Source organism: Aythya ferina (assembly GCF_964211825.1).
Source record: "Aythya ferina genome assembly, chromosome: 3".
In the NCBI taxonomy this organism is placed as follows: Eukaryota; Metazoa; Chordata; class Aves; order Anseriformes; family Anatidae; genus Aythya; species Aythya ferina.
This window is the reverse complement of record NC_140298.1, coordinates 24535328-24551844: the sequence shown is the minus strand read 5'-3', so window position 1 is coordinate 24551844 and position 16517 is coordinate 24535328. Positions and strand designations below refer to the sequence as shown.

The window sequence follows — 16517 nt, the reverse complement described above, 5'->3', positions numbered from 1 at the left end:
GAGATAAAGATTTATTTTTGCACTACATATAGGCAGAACATATAGGCATACTATTTATAGGCATAAACGTGTAATAACTCCAGTAATGAAGTAAGGCAGGAGCTTGCCCTATCCCTAGATTTTCTCGTCTTATCAATGTGCACTGCTGATTCACAGAATGCAATGTCAGGCAATGTTCAGAGCTGTTTGTTTGCCCAACAGGAGCTGCAGTACAGGACCAGCAGACAGGTTGTGAACCTTGATTTCTCAACAGACAAGCTTACACACACAGGTGAATTAAACAGGCTCTTACACAGAAGAGCTTCATTGCCCAATACTAACCATTCAGATGATTAACAGCATTTTGCATTCCTTCCTGTGCATCACTCTTACAGTTTTCTGTAGCTAGGACTTCCAAATGGTAACACAATGACACATCTGAGTCTTAGTCCTTTTAGCTGTACTACTGCGTCAGTATTCCAAGTTAATATGTAACTGTGAAAGTAAGTAACAAGACATGCTGTGAAATGAAAATTTAATTACCCATTAGTAAATCATATACACTAAAGCTTCCAAAGCTGTAGAAGAAATGGAAGTTCTACGGTTTCCTTTAGGGTTTTCTTATTTCCTGTAGGCCTATGTCTGTCTCATACAATACGCAGTTGGGTAAATAGCTACTTAAATAATACACAGAGTAGAGATTTCATGGCCTTCTCCTGTTAATCATGAACACAAGAAGATATTTTTAGGACTTCTTTCCCCCTTTCATGAAGTTAGATGTAAAGGATTGTAAAATCAAGTGTCCCAAAGTTAAACGTTTGAGCTACTACTATTTTTTTCAAACCTATCTCTGAACACATTGCTACTTTCAGAGCACACTGTTGCTGTTTCCCACTACAGCTTTCTTTAACACCATGAATCCTACTATGATTCCAGCCTACTAGGGGAGAGACAAAACCAGAATGTGTCTTGCCTTTGCATTTGGTGACTCTGAAGGAGCAAAACCCTTTTCAAACTATATAAAACACAAAGGAGGGCACCCACTCTAGCTTGCCTCTAGACTTTGGTGCTACTATTGCACGTTACAATGTCTGAGCCTGCCAATCACATTTCAAAAGCTCAGCCTAGCAAAATATGTGGTCAGAATCTTCCTTGTACACTTTAAACAACAAATAAAGTAAAAGCCCAACTATCACACAAGAGAAAGATCAGTGCAGGCTTTAAGATAAGAGCAAGCATGAGCCCTATGCAAGCCAGTGCTGTCATAATTTGAGGTCATCTATCACTTTTGCATCTTCTTGCCAAGAATTCTTCTTGCATTTTAAAATAACTAGTTAGAGTATGTATCTAATCTTTGTATATAACCCAAAGGGAGAAGAATCTGGGGAACAGCAGTAAATTTTATAATCATTGTCAAGCCAGCTGCCTCCTTTTCCTTGATGCAGGAGACCTTTGCCCCACAATTCTGTATTCTGCTTAGCTTCGGGATACTCGTGTGTTACCCTTAAGCACATCACAGCTGAAAGGAAGACGCAAAAGCAGACATGCACTTGTGGCAGGATTCTCACAGGCTTAGTAGTTGTGTCCTTTTCTGTAGATCAGACTACGTTTCCTTCCCCAACAGCATGAGAGACAAGCCTTGGGCTCATCCTTTTTAGTCTCACTGCATGTCTCTGTACGAAAAGCCTGGCACATAGCTTTTACCAACACTGCAGCAAGTATTTAAACTGAAACAAATATGTACCCTAGTTGTTATTTTAATGGCATACAGTCATATCAATATCAGCTAAATGCAGTTCCATTACTGTAAACACTGGATGGATCATATTTAGTGACTAAATAAAATATTTTCATATTGATTTGGGAAAAGTATTCCTCTTATACTCATTTCAGCATAATAGAACCACCATAATAGAACTGTAGAGCCAGTACAACAAAGAACCAGTCCCACAATCTAAGTGCTGCTCGAAGTGAATTTACATCTGTAAAAGCCAAAATTTAGAACTTACATTCACGTATCATTAGGATTAAGTTTCTGTTTATTGAGTTTTGCTTGAAAACATTCTGCATAGAAGTTCTGGCTACTCCAGAAGTTTGTTTTGTAGTAGATGACAAAAAAGAATGCAGAAAGTCTCTACTCCGTGTCAGCTTAACATCAGCCTAGACTCACGATTTTTAGGAGAAAGATGGAAAGCTGTTATTGAAGTTCCTACTGGTAAATAGTATGCAGCTTGGTCAGACGGAGCAGCTCCGCTTTCTCACACCCAAGCAGAGTGGTACCGAGACTGCTGGGTTGGCTTGTTCTGCTGACAAAACCTGTCTCCCAGGTGAGATCAGGCTGTATTCCCTGGTCATCTCCCTGCTTCTGTGTCTGCATTGCCTCAACGCCTCAAAGACGCTGTGATGCCTTCTGCAGCTGCTTAAATTACTGGCACAAAAATCGTTTGAGAACACGGACTGTGGTAACACTCAGTGGTTTTGTGTCTGTGGTCTGGTGACAGTTTTGATTCATATGAGGTTTTCCTCCAAGTTTTCATCCGCTGCTTTCAGAGATGAACGCGTACCTTTTTCTTTCCAAGGGAGAGAAAATCCCTGTTCTTGAAAAAGCCACTCTGACATTTTTCTGAAGCACAGCCACTTGAAAAGCTTTGTTTTATTCATTTCTTTCTGTCCTGTTTCTTAAACAGATCACTTTGCATTTCTTGTCAGGACAATCTTATAAAAGACTTTAGCTAGGTTCTTTAGAGAAAAACGTAGTGACACTTCTCATTGGGTCTCCTGGGTCATCATTAGTAACCACTCTAGGGCTACAGTTAAATTTCGTACAAATATCAACCTACAAGCAGCTGAGGTCAGATCCAGAGACGCAGTAGGAATTTAAATAGCTAACACTTAAAAAACATTTTATTGCTACTCTCTAATCCTGAATTCATTGAAACTCACAAAGGTATCCCAATTTTTCCTCAGATTGCTAAAATTCTACTTCTGCACATGCCAAGGGACATTTTGGTCTTCATATGGCTTAGCAGCTTGTGGCCTAATTCATATTTAACTTGGAGCAGTGGCTAAACCAGAAATTTCTCCCTGGATCATCACGTTCTTCTATCAAAATAAAGCATAGGTTAAAACAATGGTGCTACAGGTCAAAATGAAACAAAGAACAAAAAACAGCCAATAGATAAATGAAACCAAGAAAAACCAGGTATTTCAAAAAAGGTATTTTAAGTTGCATACACATACAAGTGAAAATCCTATTCAACAATGGCTAGGAACTGCAGAATTTGGTTATTAAATGCATGCATTTTAGAAGTCCTGTTCTGAAGGTGTACATAACTTCTGGCTTAGGAATCAATCTAGAGATGTCAGCAGAGCAGTAGTAACAATTCCAACTTTGCGAAAGGATTACAAACTTTTTAATAAAAGGCAAGTTTTTGGAGATATTACTCTTCCTTTCAGTAAGGACGTAAATATCACAGAACAAAATAAAGGCAAGCAGAGTAATAATTAGAAATAATAACAGAGTAACTAGAGGCCATACAATCTGTCTATGACATGTAGTTTTAAAACAACAGAATTAGGAAAAAATAGAGAAATAGCAAAGTTACCATTTATGAAAAGAATTGATTCATAAGCCCAGGGCAGAATACCATCAACCTAGTCCTGAGGTCAGTTATACTCTATGTTCAATGGACTGTTTTATTAATTTCTTTTTTATTATTTTCTCCTTCATTAGAGGAAAAGTGACCTCAGACCTGAAATGGAAGGACAAGAAAGGCAGTAGTATTAGTCCTTCCAGTGTGGAAAGCTGCTGGGTTAGCTCCTCATCCCCGGGAACTTAGCAAGGCAGGCGGCACAGCGCGATGCAGAAGCAAGGACAAAGCAGGTAAGAGAGGCACTTCATCCAGCACCAGCCAGCACTGCTCTGAGCAATAACACAGTAACACTACTCCTTGGCTTCTCTGGTTTCTGCCAGGAGATAGTCTTTACTACTCCTTGACCTGGAAAGCATAAACATTGGATTAGAGCTACTGTTGCTGCCCTTTATTTTGGCATGCACGAGCAGGAGTTTGGCACAGCCGATGGCTGTGCTCACATGAGAAACCAGGAACCACCAGCTGGCCCGGAACATGAGACAGGACACGCACGGATTTCCTCTCTGCTGCTGTCTGCTTTAGTAGAGAAGACAAGAACTTTGTCCCAGACACACAAGAGGTAATATGACCAGGCTACTGGCTGCAGCTGTCATCTCTGCTAGCTAAAGAACAGCTTGCATCCTGCAGCATGAAGCCTAATAGCCTTCCCCAAAAGTTTACTAACTTTGACTAATACCAATAATTTATAAAACTCGTATCAATTTGATTTTTTCCCCATCCAAACTCAGAAAAGTTGAGGGGTTTGTTGGTGGGGCTGTTTTTTTAAACTTAAGTTCCTTCTTGGGTAATTTTAAATTTGAGGTTGTTTTACTTGTCTCGGATGTTTCCATGTTTTTACATTCTAAGATGGAGAAACCAGAAGCATCTAGTCTACCTTCCCTGTCTTATTCTATATGTATTCCTCTTGTTTTCTCCTATAGCTTCCTAACATACGGAATGGTAGTTTTTTGTTTGTTTTTTCTTCCTCAAGACTAGGAAACCATAGTTCAAATCCTTCTTCTGAGAACAGCATTCAGCAGAATTCAAGTTTCCTGTGTCCCAGGAGACAGCACCTTAACCCTAGGCCCAAACTGAAATATGGCAGCAGCAAGTCTGGAGCTGTTCTGTGGTCTTTAAAAATTGGGATTTTCCCCAAGAGGAAAGCAGACACACAGGCAGACAGAAGGACTTTCCCTTTGTGTTTATACTACCAAAGCAAGAAGTGGGATATCTGGTTCCTGATCTATCATCCCAATAGATCAGGAAACAGTCGTTCCTGATCTGTCTGGAAGGGAACAGCCTGAGGGAGCAGCTATGACTATCTGATGCCAGAGCAGTCTGTAACATCAGACCATTGTCCTGGGGTATGTGTTCAGATCCAAGGAGGGAAAAAGAATGTGATTTCTCACATTCTAAGTCAACATCTAAACAGTTGGCATGTTGAATGTAATCCTGCTCTGGCATCTTTCTCAACTTGCCTCTTCTTTTCCTTTGCTTTCCTTACCAGTACTCCTGCACAAACATCCTTCTATTGCAGAGCACAGCACAGCACAGCTAGTTTCATCTCCTAGATAATCTCCAGCAAGCTCCATTTTCCTGTTGCTTTCTAAGTAACTAACAACTCTTTAAAAGCTCCTTCCCAAAGTTTGGCATCCCAGACATGGTCAGTAGCTGCAATTCAAAGGTATTTAAGCGATCCATGAGTGGTACAGGCAGAGCAGCAGTATAATGAAGCTTCAGTTTTCTGCTGGAGTCAGAGGTAACCAAGTTTAAACTATCACCAAGTTTGTATATATTCATACAAGCTACAGGAAATCCTATGCCAGGTTTCTAGACATGTATTTGATATTACTTATGCAATGCACTTATTCAGTGTGTGTTAATGAGGCAATACAGTCATCCTCAGGGATAGAGACCACGTATTCTGATGCCTACAATATCTGTATTAAAAAAAAGTTTTACACTAAAATAAAGTTTAGAACAAATAAAAGCCTTCTTTGCCTAAAGCCTCTAAAATATCTTTTTTCTAATGAAGTTAAATTCACCTTCTTCCATATGTTATGAAATTCCCATGTGGTCTCTTCAACCTGAGGGCTCTGTTGTAAGCATGTATGAATCTTACAGTGGCTTATTGCAAAGACATCATGATGCTTTCACATCATTCCTTAATTGTCCATGGATTTGTCAAGATTCATAATGCACACTAAGTCTGCATTGGATATGGGGTCTGTTCCCCCAGGAGGCAGAAATATAAGAGACCGTTTCTTGACAGAAGAATATGGAGAAAATGATGCAGACTGACAGGGTTTTCCCTCCCTAATCACTTCATATCAAGCCTACCTTCTTTTGCAGCACAGCCACTGACTCCAGCACCACCTCCCAGTCTGCTGTCTTTCATAAGAAAGGCAGAGCTTAGTTTCTCTTGCAAGTCATCAGTAACAATGCTTACAAGAAATCAGACCTAACAGAGAAAGCCCTTAGGAAGCAAATGATACATTCGTTAATTCCTCATACTGCTTGCTGGTAGAGCTCATATAAACTATGTAACTTGAACACTAAAACTTTCCCTGAAAGACACACTGTTTCTTTACTACTTCCTCAGCTGAGCACTTCCAAGGTACTAGATGCTGTCAGCATCTAGCTACAGTTATTACACAGATCTCTTTACTCTTCTCAGAATACAGCAAGCAAAAAACTGAAGCCAATGCATCATGGACCTTGGGCATCACTCCTCATGGTGTGGCATAACATAACCCAGTCCCCATTGACAACACTTAAACTGGTACAGGCTAATTTCTGCAGATGTTGATACCCACTAACCACCTCACAGACAGCCACATTATGGGCTTCAGAAGCATCTGAATACTAACAGCTCTCTCCTCCCTCTTCTTACTAATCTAAACTCTTGTGGTTTAGACAAGGATGTAGTCTGTTCTTAAACAAAAATGAGAAATGTGCATTGCTGTTATGGAAGACAAACTTCTCCTCACCTTTCCTGAGGTCAGGGCAAAGTGCATCTTGCTAACTCTGCCACAAAACAGAAGGATCCGAAGAAGCTCTTTCTCACCATCCCCTCTGGTGAACAGATGTTAAGTAAAACCCTTAGACATATTTGTGATGGAGGAAAAATACTCAAAGCCAGACAGCCAGAATAAGACTTATCCTCCTTTCTCATGAAATGCTGTGGTATATCCCTACGCTAAAAAGACCCTTTCCAAAAAGGTGTGTCAAAATGCAGGCCTTACGTTCCTAAATTGGCATCTCCCTTCCTCTCCTATCTGTGTTCCTTCAAAAATAAAAGCCACTTTACTCTTCAAACCTTCCAGCACAAGTGATATCATCTTCCTTTTTTATTCCGTTCTGCCTACAGTATTCCCCATGGTGCAGCATTCCCATATTGCACTGATATGCAGTAAAATCTTAGAGCTTAACAGTGAAAGCCCACTACCTGGGAGAGCAAGTGCAAAACATTATTTCATTTTTATTATACAAATGTGTTTTGTCTCTAATAATGGCCCCACAACAAAGCCAACCAGAAACAACTGCTTCAGCAAAATTATTCATGACATCTAGCACTGACCATACGTGTGCGTAAGGACATAATTGTAACGAGTTTGCAGGACAGATGCTATTTAAATGCACACAACTGTACATTCTTAGTGTTTATGTTGTCAGTGCTTAATGACCAAATTGCTTCATCTTGCAGACTGCTCATATGTCATTCTGCATGACTGCTTAATCTGTACAGGGAGGAATAAATATGTTAGAAGTCGTTAAACCTGCTGCCAGTCACTGCTGTCATCTGCTGAAGCCTCACCCCCAGCCCATTTTGCTGCCCTCTGTTCACCCACCCTTCAGGCAGCCTGTGACTGTCCTGTGACAGTCTGAATGTGCTCTGTGAATTTCTTCCAAGTAAAAATTTGCCTTATTGTATCTAATCTGCAAATGTCCTCCACTGAAGAATAATTCAGACTTCGTAAGTAGCTTTATCATTTCCTTCAAGGATTTTCTCTAGCTAGTAAGAAGTCAAAGAACATAATAAGGATGGGAGGAAAAAAAGAAGTGGAGCTGAGCATGCTAAAATTAAATGCTTTCCCCATATGCTTTATATAGAAAACTAGAAGGCTGTGAGATAAGCTTTGTCCTCTGAACAGGAGGTAGGTGTGCATTTATTTACATGATGAATGGCAAACTCAGTCAGCTGAACATATGGGACATTCAAGCACTTCCTGCAATTTCGCATTGCTTCTCCTAGCCCAGAAGCAACCATCAGTTGGTACCACCAGCACTGGTTCCCTTTTCCATGTTTGTCCTTACTGTTGAAAAATAAGAGTTAAGCACTGAAGTACTATCACAGTTCCGTGCTTGTCTCACTACTATTGCTACTGTGTATTGATTAAAGCTTAAAAATGTATTCAGTGGAAACATTTAATTGCATATGTCACAAGCATATCACTTTCTCTTCATATAAACTCCTTGTCTAGTTAGTAGGACCAAAGGGGTGGAGTAGAATCCATAACCCTATTTTAAAAAATAAAATATAAAAAGAAATTAAAAAAATCCAACTCTTTATAATGAGCTGACAACCTGATCTATAGATTCAATGACTGTTTTTTTTTTGTTTGTTTGTTAAAAAAAAAAAAAAAGTCAATGCTTGTCCTAATCATTCAGGAAGTGCCAAAACATGATCAAGTAAGTATACTGCAAAATATTAAATGTCATTATTGATATCAGCTCATTAAATTTCCATTAACAGTAAGAATGATCACTTCAGGGCAGAGAAAAAAAAAAAATCATCATTTATAGTAGTACCAATGTACTGCCAAGACTCAGATCAGTTAGAGGGCAAGGCCCTTTGTTTGGACTAGTTTTAGGGTGAATTTTTAAAGTTTCTCTTATTCAAGAAGCCTTAGTTATTTATTTCAGTAAGTAATTCAGTCGCTCATGCACTTTCACCCACAGATATTAAACCAAATCTGGAAGATTTTTTTTTAAACAGCTTGACAGCAAGGTGTCGTCTCCCCACCCCCACCCCAAATTCAGACAAATTCAAAGGAGATGGAGACCCTAAGAAGAGATTTCTAAAAGCATTGCAGAGTTCACAGAAGATGGGCACCCACCTTGCTGTGTTTTCAAAGGCACCAAAAGTTCAGGAGAGGACAGGGGGATGAGAGGTGGGGGCTTGGCAATCAGCACAGTGACTGCCTCTTTAAGAATTAACCAAAGTCAATACTTTTGCTCTTAGTGCTAAGTAGGGCGGACTTAAAATACAGTTTCACTTTTAATAATTTAACATGTAGCAAGGGCATCAATGTACGTGTTTGTGGGAGGTCGCACCACTGCTGTCCTGGGTTGTGCACCTTACATAAAAGATAGCTTACACAAGCAAACTGTGACAGTCCTGGGAAGTCACCCAGTGGCTCGGATGCCTCCCGCTTCCACTCTGCCCAGCTCATTTCTGGGATGCCTCCTTGTTATCACCACCACGAGATATCCCACCGCCCTCCTGAAGCCAAGGGCAGGTGGGACGAGAGGTCGGTGCCTGCAGACAAGGTTACTCAGAGCCTCTGCGACACGACGCTGGCTATGTAAAGCGTCTCTTCTCCCCTCAACCGCGGGATGCCCCCTAACTAGCTGAACCCGCGAGCCGGTGAACGAGCGGCTTCCCGGCTCCGAGGCAAACTTCCCAGCCGCTCACCGGCCGCCTGGGGCCGGGGCCTCGCCTCAGCCCCGCTCCGCACCCGGGGCCAGGCCCCGCACCCCCGGGGGACCCAGCCCGGGCCTCGGCGGCCTTACCCGTGGTGGAGAGCACGGTGCTGGCGAAGAAGAGGGAGGAGGTGAAGTCCCAGTTCCAGTTGCCCGAGGCGTTGCTGAGCACCGAGACGCCGTAGTTGCTGGCCTCCAGCACCCGCAGCAGGAACTGCTCCAGCTGCTGCTCCGACAGGCAGGCGTGCTCCTCCAGGAAGCGCTGCTTCAGCTTGCCCAGCTCCTGCCGCAGCAGGTCCTCGTAGGGCAGCTCCACCGAGGAGAAGACCACGGCGCCGAACACCAGGTAGAGCAGGTAGCCCAGCACCAGCAGGGCGAAGCACCAGGCGGAGCGGTGCTGCTCCACCAGCCGCACGCAGGAGCTGCCCGCCAGCGACTGCAGCATCTTCCCGGGACGGGGAGCGCGGCCGGGGCCGGGGCCGGGGCCGGAGCCGCCGCCTGCCGTGGCTGCGGCTGCCGCTGCCGCTGCCGGCTTGGGGAGCGCGGAGCGGCGCTGATGTGGCGCTCACGTGGCGGCGCGGCGCAGGTAGCGCGGCCGGGGGCCGCCCCGCCGCCGCCAACCGCCGCTCAACGGCCGTAACGGCGGTGGATCCGCCCGCTCGGGCGCCCGCTCCGGCCCCTTTGTGCGCGGAGGTGCCCGCAGGTCCCCGCCCCTCCGCCCCCCTCACGCGTGAGGGGAGCCCGGGCACCGCGGCTGAGCGCCTCGGGGGCGCCCCGCTGGCAGCGGGGGGGGGGGGGGAGCGGTGGCGGGAGGCTGGGTTTGTGCCTCCGGGGCGGTGGGCTCTGAGATCCCGTCAGCGGGAGCTTCCTCCGAGCCTTGGCTTCACAACGGGGCCTGCTTGGGGCTGGGGTTGGAAGCTGGTGGCCTCCTGAAGCCCCATCCAAGCTCAGTTCCTCGTATGCAGTGCTGCACTCCTGAAAATACTTAGAATTGATCATGAGAAACGCCCGGCTGGTTCTCATATCAGTGCCCACAGTGATAACGCTACATGTAACGCACCATCCAGTCAGCCCTCTGTGATGGCCCAACACAGCAATCTTCTCAAGCCTCACTCGAAATACTCCTCCTGTGCCCATCTCGAGGTCTGGCCAGCAACCACACGGTTAACCCACAAAGAAGGTTCCCTGCCACATGAAATGAGAAGGAGAGAAGTGTGGCTTCGCCAGCACAGCTTCTGGTAAACAAGATGGGATCTCAGCACCGCACCCAGCAGGAGCCGGCTGCTTTTGCCCCACATCTCAGCCACTGCCATAGAAAGAAAGCAGCAGTTTGTAAATTCGGAAGTTAATGAGGTTAATCTGGGGAGTTTGGACAGAGTAAATCAAGTGCAGCAACATATATTTATCTGTGAGGTACGTCTGTAAGCTGTAAGGACTAAAATGGGAGGAGAATACAAAAATGAAAGTCACAAAACAGTTTTGCATGCCAGAAACTGTGAATGATTCACTCGCATTTCCTTTCATACGACAGCTGAACGAGGCTACGGGCAGACTCTGGCCTGGCAGGACATTTCATCCAGTTTCTGGCCCGTTCCCCACTGCCACCTACAGCTGAGTTGTTCCAGGGGCTCGTACCCCTGTCTCTTGTCACATAGTCAGGACGTAATTCTGAAGGCAAAGAGGCCGAATGCCTGGCCAGGTAGTGCCTTTGGGTGCTGTAGGAGGTATGTATGTGGCAGGCCAAATAAGCAGACTAGATCATGTGCCAGGAGCCCAGGCATGCTTCAGCCTACAAATGTATGTGTGATGTGCCTGCACTTGCACCTTCTGAATCCAATTTTACAACTGGGGAGGGGGCATTACAGACACTTGGGTGTTTTGGTAGAAAGATGCACTTTTCCCCTATGGCTGAACTCCTAAACTGTTAAAAGGCTCCAACTGTTGAAACAGTTTCAAGCTGCCTCCTTCATAGATGTAAATTGTAGCACCATTAGGGATGCGGTGCAATTAAATTAGGGTGAGGGGTCTGAAGTGAACAACTGATGAAAATCTGTGCTACACGTCCAGAAATTAATTGACAGAAGCACAGATAAAGGCAGAGAAGTCATGTCCCTGCATCGTCACTTCAGCACCTTTCACTGTCATCAGTGTATCTTTAAAATATACATACATATATACATATATATTTTCCTGTAAAATGGTGGTATATAGGTGAAAGGCTATCTAAATCAATATAAATGACAATTAAAAATGAATACTGTCTGAAATAATGTAATGCAGACAAGCTTTTGGAGGGAGTATTCCAAACAAATGCCTTATTGCATTGCACTAAGACAACATGCATTTAAGCACTGCTGCAGAACAAGAGGTCAAGGAACCCATGGACCAATTTGGAATGCTTGGCCAACTCTACCCAATTACTTAATCACTTGTCCCCTCGATGTCCAGATGACTGAGTGTCTCAATCTATAATAGAAAAGCCATTTAGAACAATACGTCTGACATACTGGGCTCCATTTGGACCACGTGCACTCAGTTCACCAGACACAATAGGCTTCATAATATGATCAAATTTATGGCAACATCTGGTAGGTACAGTTGCAGTTGTGATGGAGAATGGGCATGTCTTTGATATAAAACAGTATTTTCCCAACCTTCAAGCCAAATATTTGTTTAAAGGTTAGAAAATGTTTGCCTAAGAACACACCTCTCTTCAGCGGTGACAGGAAATTGTGGCTGGGTAGTTGAAGAATTTTTTTCACTGGCCTCCTTCAGTTTTCCGTTTTTATGAATCAGTCATTCTCCATTTTTAGAAACCTCTCACACTTGCAGGCTTGCTGGGCTAGGAAGAAATGAAGGACTCTCTGCCAAGCAGAACCTGCCCTGCCCTTGTAACTGAGTCATTTTTCCCCAAAAAAGGTTTTCAAAGGCATGGGCTGGGGAGAGGAGGCACGAAAGCAGAGCAGCTCAGCTGTGTCACCAAAGCATTCACATTCTTACTTCCAAAGGGAATGTCTGGACAATCAGAGTTTTAGCCACTGTTGTTTAAGTTTGTGCTTTAAATTCAAGCCCTTAACATATCTGATGATTACATTACGTATTTCTTTGGGATAGATTTGCAGAAAGAAAAGTGTCATAATGTTTAGTTTTCGGAGTTTAAGTGATCATATTTACTGCTAGTAATTTAGCATAATAATACTATACACAAATGCAAGTATATAATTTCATTTTCTTTCCAGAGTAAATTAAGTCCATTTTCAAATCATTTTACTAGTTAAGGATCAAGCTAGCCAAGCATTCAGTGTACTGACTTCAGTATTATGTGCTGTATAACGGAAAGCTGCCACATGCCTCAGCAAGAAATGAATTAATTTTTTGAGCATGCTATTACAGGTCAGTTTTTATTTATTTGTTGTTGTTGTTGTTTTCCAGCAGAAGTTTCATTCTACTGTGATCATCCCTCTTCATAAACCATTAATCCAGTTAATAAAGCAAACCATAACATCATATCACTCATACACTAGCTAAGCTTAGTGATGTCTGGGCTCCTTACTGCTGGAGAAATCCAGCTGCTAGCAGAGTGAGAAAAAACTTCTACTGGTAGATACTGGTGCTCATTATCACAACAAACTCAGTTCTGAGGCACAGCAAATGCAGGTACAGGCTGCCTGTCCCATGAGGGAACCCAACGGAGAGGGCAGAAGAGAAGATGTGCTCTAATTCACCCATACAGCTGAGATAGAAATTGTGTTTGTGCCCTTGGGTGCTAAAAAACTATACAGAAAGTAAGTAGCCTGCTCTAACTCTGCTACTCAGGGAGATGTAATGACTCCCCTGCCACATCACTGGGCTAGGAACCTCTCTAGTCTATTCCACAGGCTGCTAACCTTTGCTGAGGAAATCCTCTCTCATACATATGAAATGTAAGGCACTCTCAGAACAGCATGAATCACTGATGCTTTCTGTTAGGAGATGTGAAACTGAAATAAAGAGGTTCTGTGTTAATCACAGCCTATATTTCTCTGAGCTTTTATGCTAACTAAAGAAATATTTTATCCTGACACATTTCCAATGAAAATCTGAAGTGCTCCAAACACCAAAAGACAAGGAGGTGGTGGTAGGCTGGAAGGAGATGACTGCCTGGTGGGAGTCAGCGAGTGACCAGAGAAGGGGGCTGCTGTAGGCTAGTCTTCGTCCCAGTAAATGTAAGATGACCTGAGACAAATGCTAGCTTTGCTTGAAAGCAAGAATAGCTCTTGATAAACTTCCAGTGTCCAATGACTGGTCTGTGCTGAATGGCAATTTGCAAAAAGGAGATTTGAAGCTGGAGCTCCTCAGCTCTGCTTGCTGAGCTCTAGACCATGAGGAGGGAGAATGTGGGGAAAGGGAAGCAACCACATTTGTTACCATTATCACCATCAACGTTATTTTCATTACCTAAAAGAAGTAATCAAAAGTTATTCAAATGCACAGAGACTTTCAAGTTGAATGAAAGGTGATTTTTTTATTTTTTTATTTTTTATTTTTTAGAGCTAGTCTCAAAGCAAAATCACAAACTCCTCCTTTTTGACATGTCTTATGAGAAAATAACCTTCCTCTCTCTCAAAAAAAAAAAAAAAAAGTTTATTAATTGTGCTGAAGAACTTCAGGTAACTCAAATAATCTACTAGACAACAATCATCAATCAAATACGCTCTGCTCTGGCATGCCTATAGCATGAACTCAAAGTACATTGAATAGAGTGGGGGGAGATTGGGATGAACCAGAACAGTGTGGGAGCCAGTAAATGGTTACTTGCAGAGAACATGAAATAATATCAAAACTGTCACCCTGACAGCTGAATACTGAACAGCAACAGAGAATTGATTTGTCCTTCAGTTGTGTTTGTTGTTGTTGTTTTTCAAAGTTAATATCAAGTCTAAAATATCTCTGGTAGGTCCTAAATTACACGTACATGAAGGAAGGAAGACATAAAGGTAAGATTCTCTGAATGCTCTTGCATTAAGGATTCTGCCACATTTAATTGTTCTGAGGAGTAAAATCCTTCATAATCTGCCATGTCTGTTAAATGGAGGTTGGAACATAATGTATTTCCTCTTCTTGTAGAAGAAAATATATCCGAACAATTGTTTCTGAATACTCAATTTGTGGGTTTTTGCAAGTTAACAAGGTGATCTAGTGGCCCTGACTGAATGTCATGCCCTCGTGGGCAGCAGGATGAGGATTTTTAAGAATCATGTCGTCGCAGACACCAACACAAATGTAGTTGAGAAGCAGTCAGATGGGTTGCCATGTGTTGTGTATCAGATGGATAAGATGTTCTTTCTATTCTGGCTAAAAGAAATCATTTAGATTTGGGTCAAACAATATGAGTGTTATAAAAATTGAAACAACTCAGCCTGACTTTATAGAAAAGAGTAGTCTTAGAAGAGAGGATTCATTCCCATCTTAATGCGGCAGGAGGATGGAGATGTGATAGGAGAGTACAGACACATTCAGGTCTTTACAATTTATCACCAAGCATACTAGTGACAGGAGAAATATTGCCATGGAAGAAAAAAGAGTCAGCAAAGTCTGTGTCCATACCATTTCCAATATCCTGCCTGGTTGCATTCTACTTGAGAGGGAGGCTGGAGATTTAGTGGCTTCCTCAAAAATCATTTTATGCTGTTAACTTAATGGTGCAACACTGTCCACAAAGGATAAAACCACTGATCTGTTACAGCAAAAGAATGAATGTACGTGTTTTGGGGGGGCTATGCTTAGGGGAAGGTTTACGTCACGGAGTAGCAGTATTTAGAATCAAGAAAGTTTATATGCATGGTCAGGCACAAATTCTTTCTCAAGTGAGTCATGCCTTGTTCACAGTAAATGTAATTTCCTTTAGAATTGTAAAAAGGATTCATATTTAACCGATGATCTCAGTGTCCGAGTGATACAGCTGATAGCTACTAGTTTTAATGAGATAACCATTTAATGTCATGGCAAAAATAATCTCATGTATAGATTTGCAGTCAGGTTTATCCTAGGATATTATCCAAAAAGGAGCTTGGTCACTCTAAGAGGTGTGGGCCTAGTGGTGATGAGGGCCTTGTACATAAATACGTACATTCAGAGTGTGCTTCCTCAAATGTTTCATTGTTATTTATGTTCCAAGTTGTGTCACATCTTGGAAGAAAGGTAATTATCCGTGATTTGTAGGATTGTATTAATGCTGAAGGAATGTAATGACCCAGAGAATTCAGGATGTCAACATGACCTTATTAGAGTACTACATTAAATAAAATTCAGTGTTTTAAATAAAGTGACCTTGTCCTCCTAAGTCCTGTGGCAGTCAGCCACCAGAATCAATCTTTTTAACCTCTTGTTCAAGATGCTGAAAAGAGGAAAACCAGTCAAAATACTTAATACGTTGTAGTGAAAACAAGGGGTCATAAAATGCTTTATTTCTCTTCCTTCTACACTGTAGAATTTTTAGTACTTCCTCCCCCGTCTTGGCAGCCTGGCGTTAAATATGGTTATGGAAGAAAACTGAAGAATGCAGTAGCTGAGGTGGACTCACAGCTGTCAGAGGCTAAGATCTTATCACCAGCTGGACTGAACTTGGTTTTGTCTCGAAGGTGCTGCCCTGGTCCTTGTGCACACAGGAAATGACGCTAACAGAAAGCCTGCCAGCTTTCTCAGGGAAATTTTCAAAACACAAAGCCCCAGAAAGGGTTATGCACTGATCAGTCTGTCTGTAATAACTTTTCTTCAGCAGTTACACCTTATTCCTTGTTTTCCATGTGTGGTTAGTTGAGGCCCAATCCCAGTCTCCCAGTTTATTACTATAATTGGGGAGTATTGGTAGGTCCTTTGCCTGTTGTAATTCATTCTGCATTGCCTCAGAGTGTGTCTTCATACAGACAAGTTTATGTAGCCGGCTAAGCTGGACGAGTGCTGTGGCGGGACATGCAGCAGTGAACCTGCACACAGTGTGGTGACGTTGCCCTGACAAGTAACGCACCCTTGCTCCCATTCACGGAAAGGTCGCGGTAACTTGCCAAAGCTGTCAGCTTCAGCTGCCTTTGACTCCACTTGTTTCCCTGGCCTCTGGTTGTGTGCTCAGCACAGCACAGCTCTCCAAGGCCTCCCTGACCTTGGTAATTAGCTCAGACTGAGCAGCGTGTGCATTTGGACTTCCTCATGTGCTAGAGACAG

At 42.9% G+C, this 16517-nt stretch overlaps 1 protein-coding gene across 1 annotated transcript in view; it reads right to left on the bottom strand.

Annotated features, from left to right (window-relative positions):
- The window catches only part of KCNK1 (potassium two pore domain channel subfamily K member 1), a 32960-nt gene extending 22985 nt beyond the window's left edge, over window positions 1-9975 (bottom strand). Inside the window, exon 1 of the mRNA XM_084514195.1 lies at window positions 9408-9975. Within this exon, the coding sequence (XP_084370321.1) occupies window positions 9408-9762 (355 nt within the window). The 5' untranslated portion in view covers window positions 9763-9975. The remainder of the gene's footprint in view (window positions 1-9407) is intronic.
- Window positions 9976-16517: the final 6542 nt, after the last annotated feature.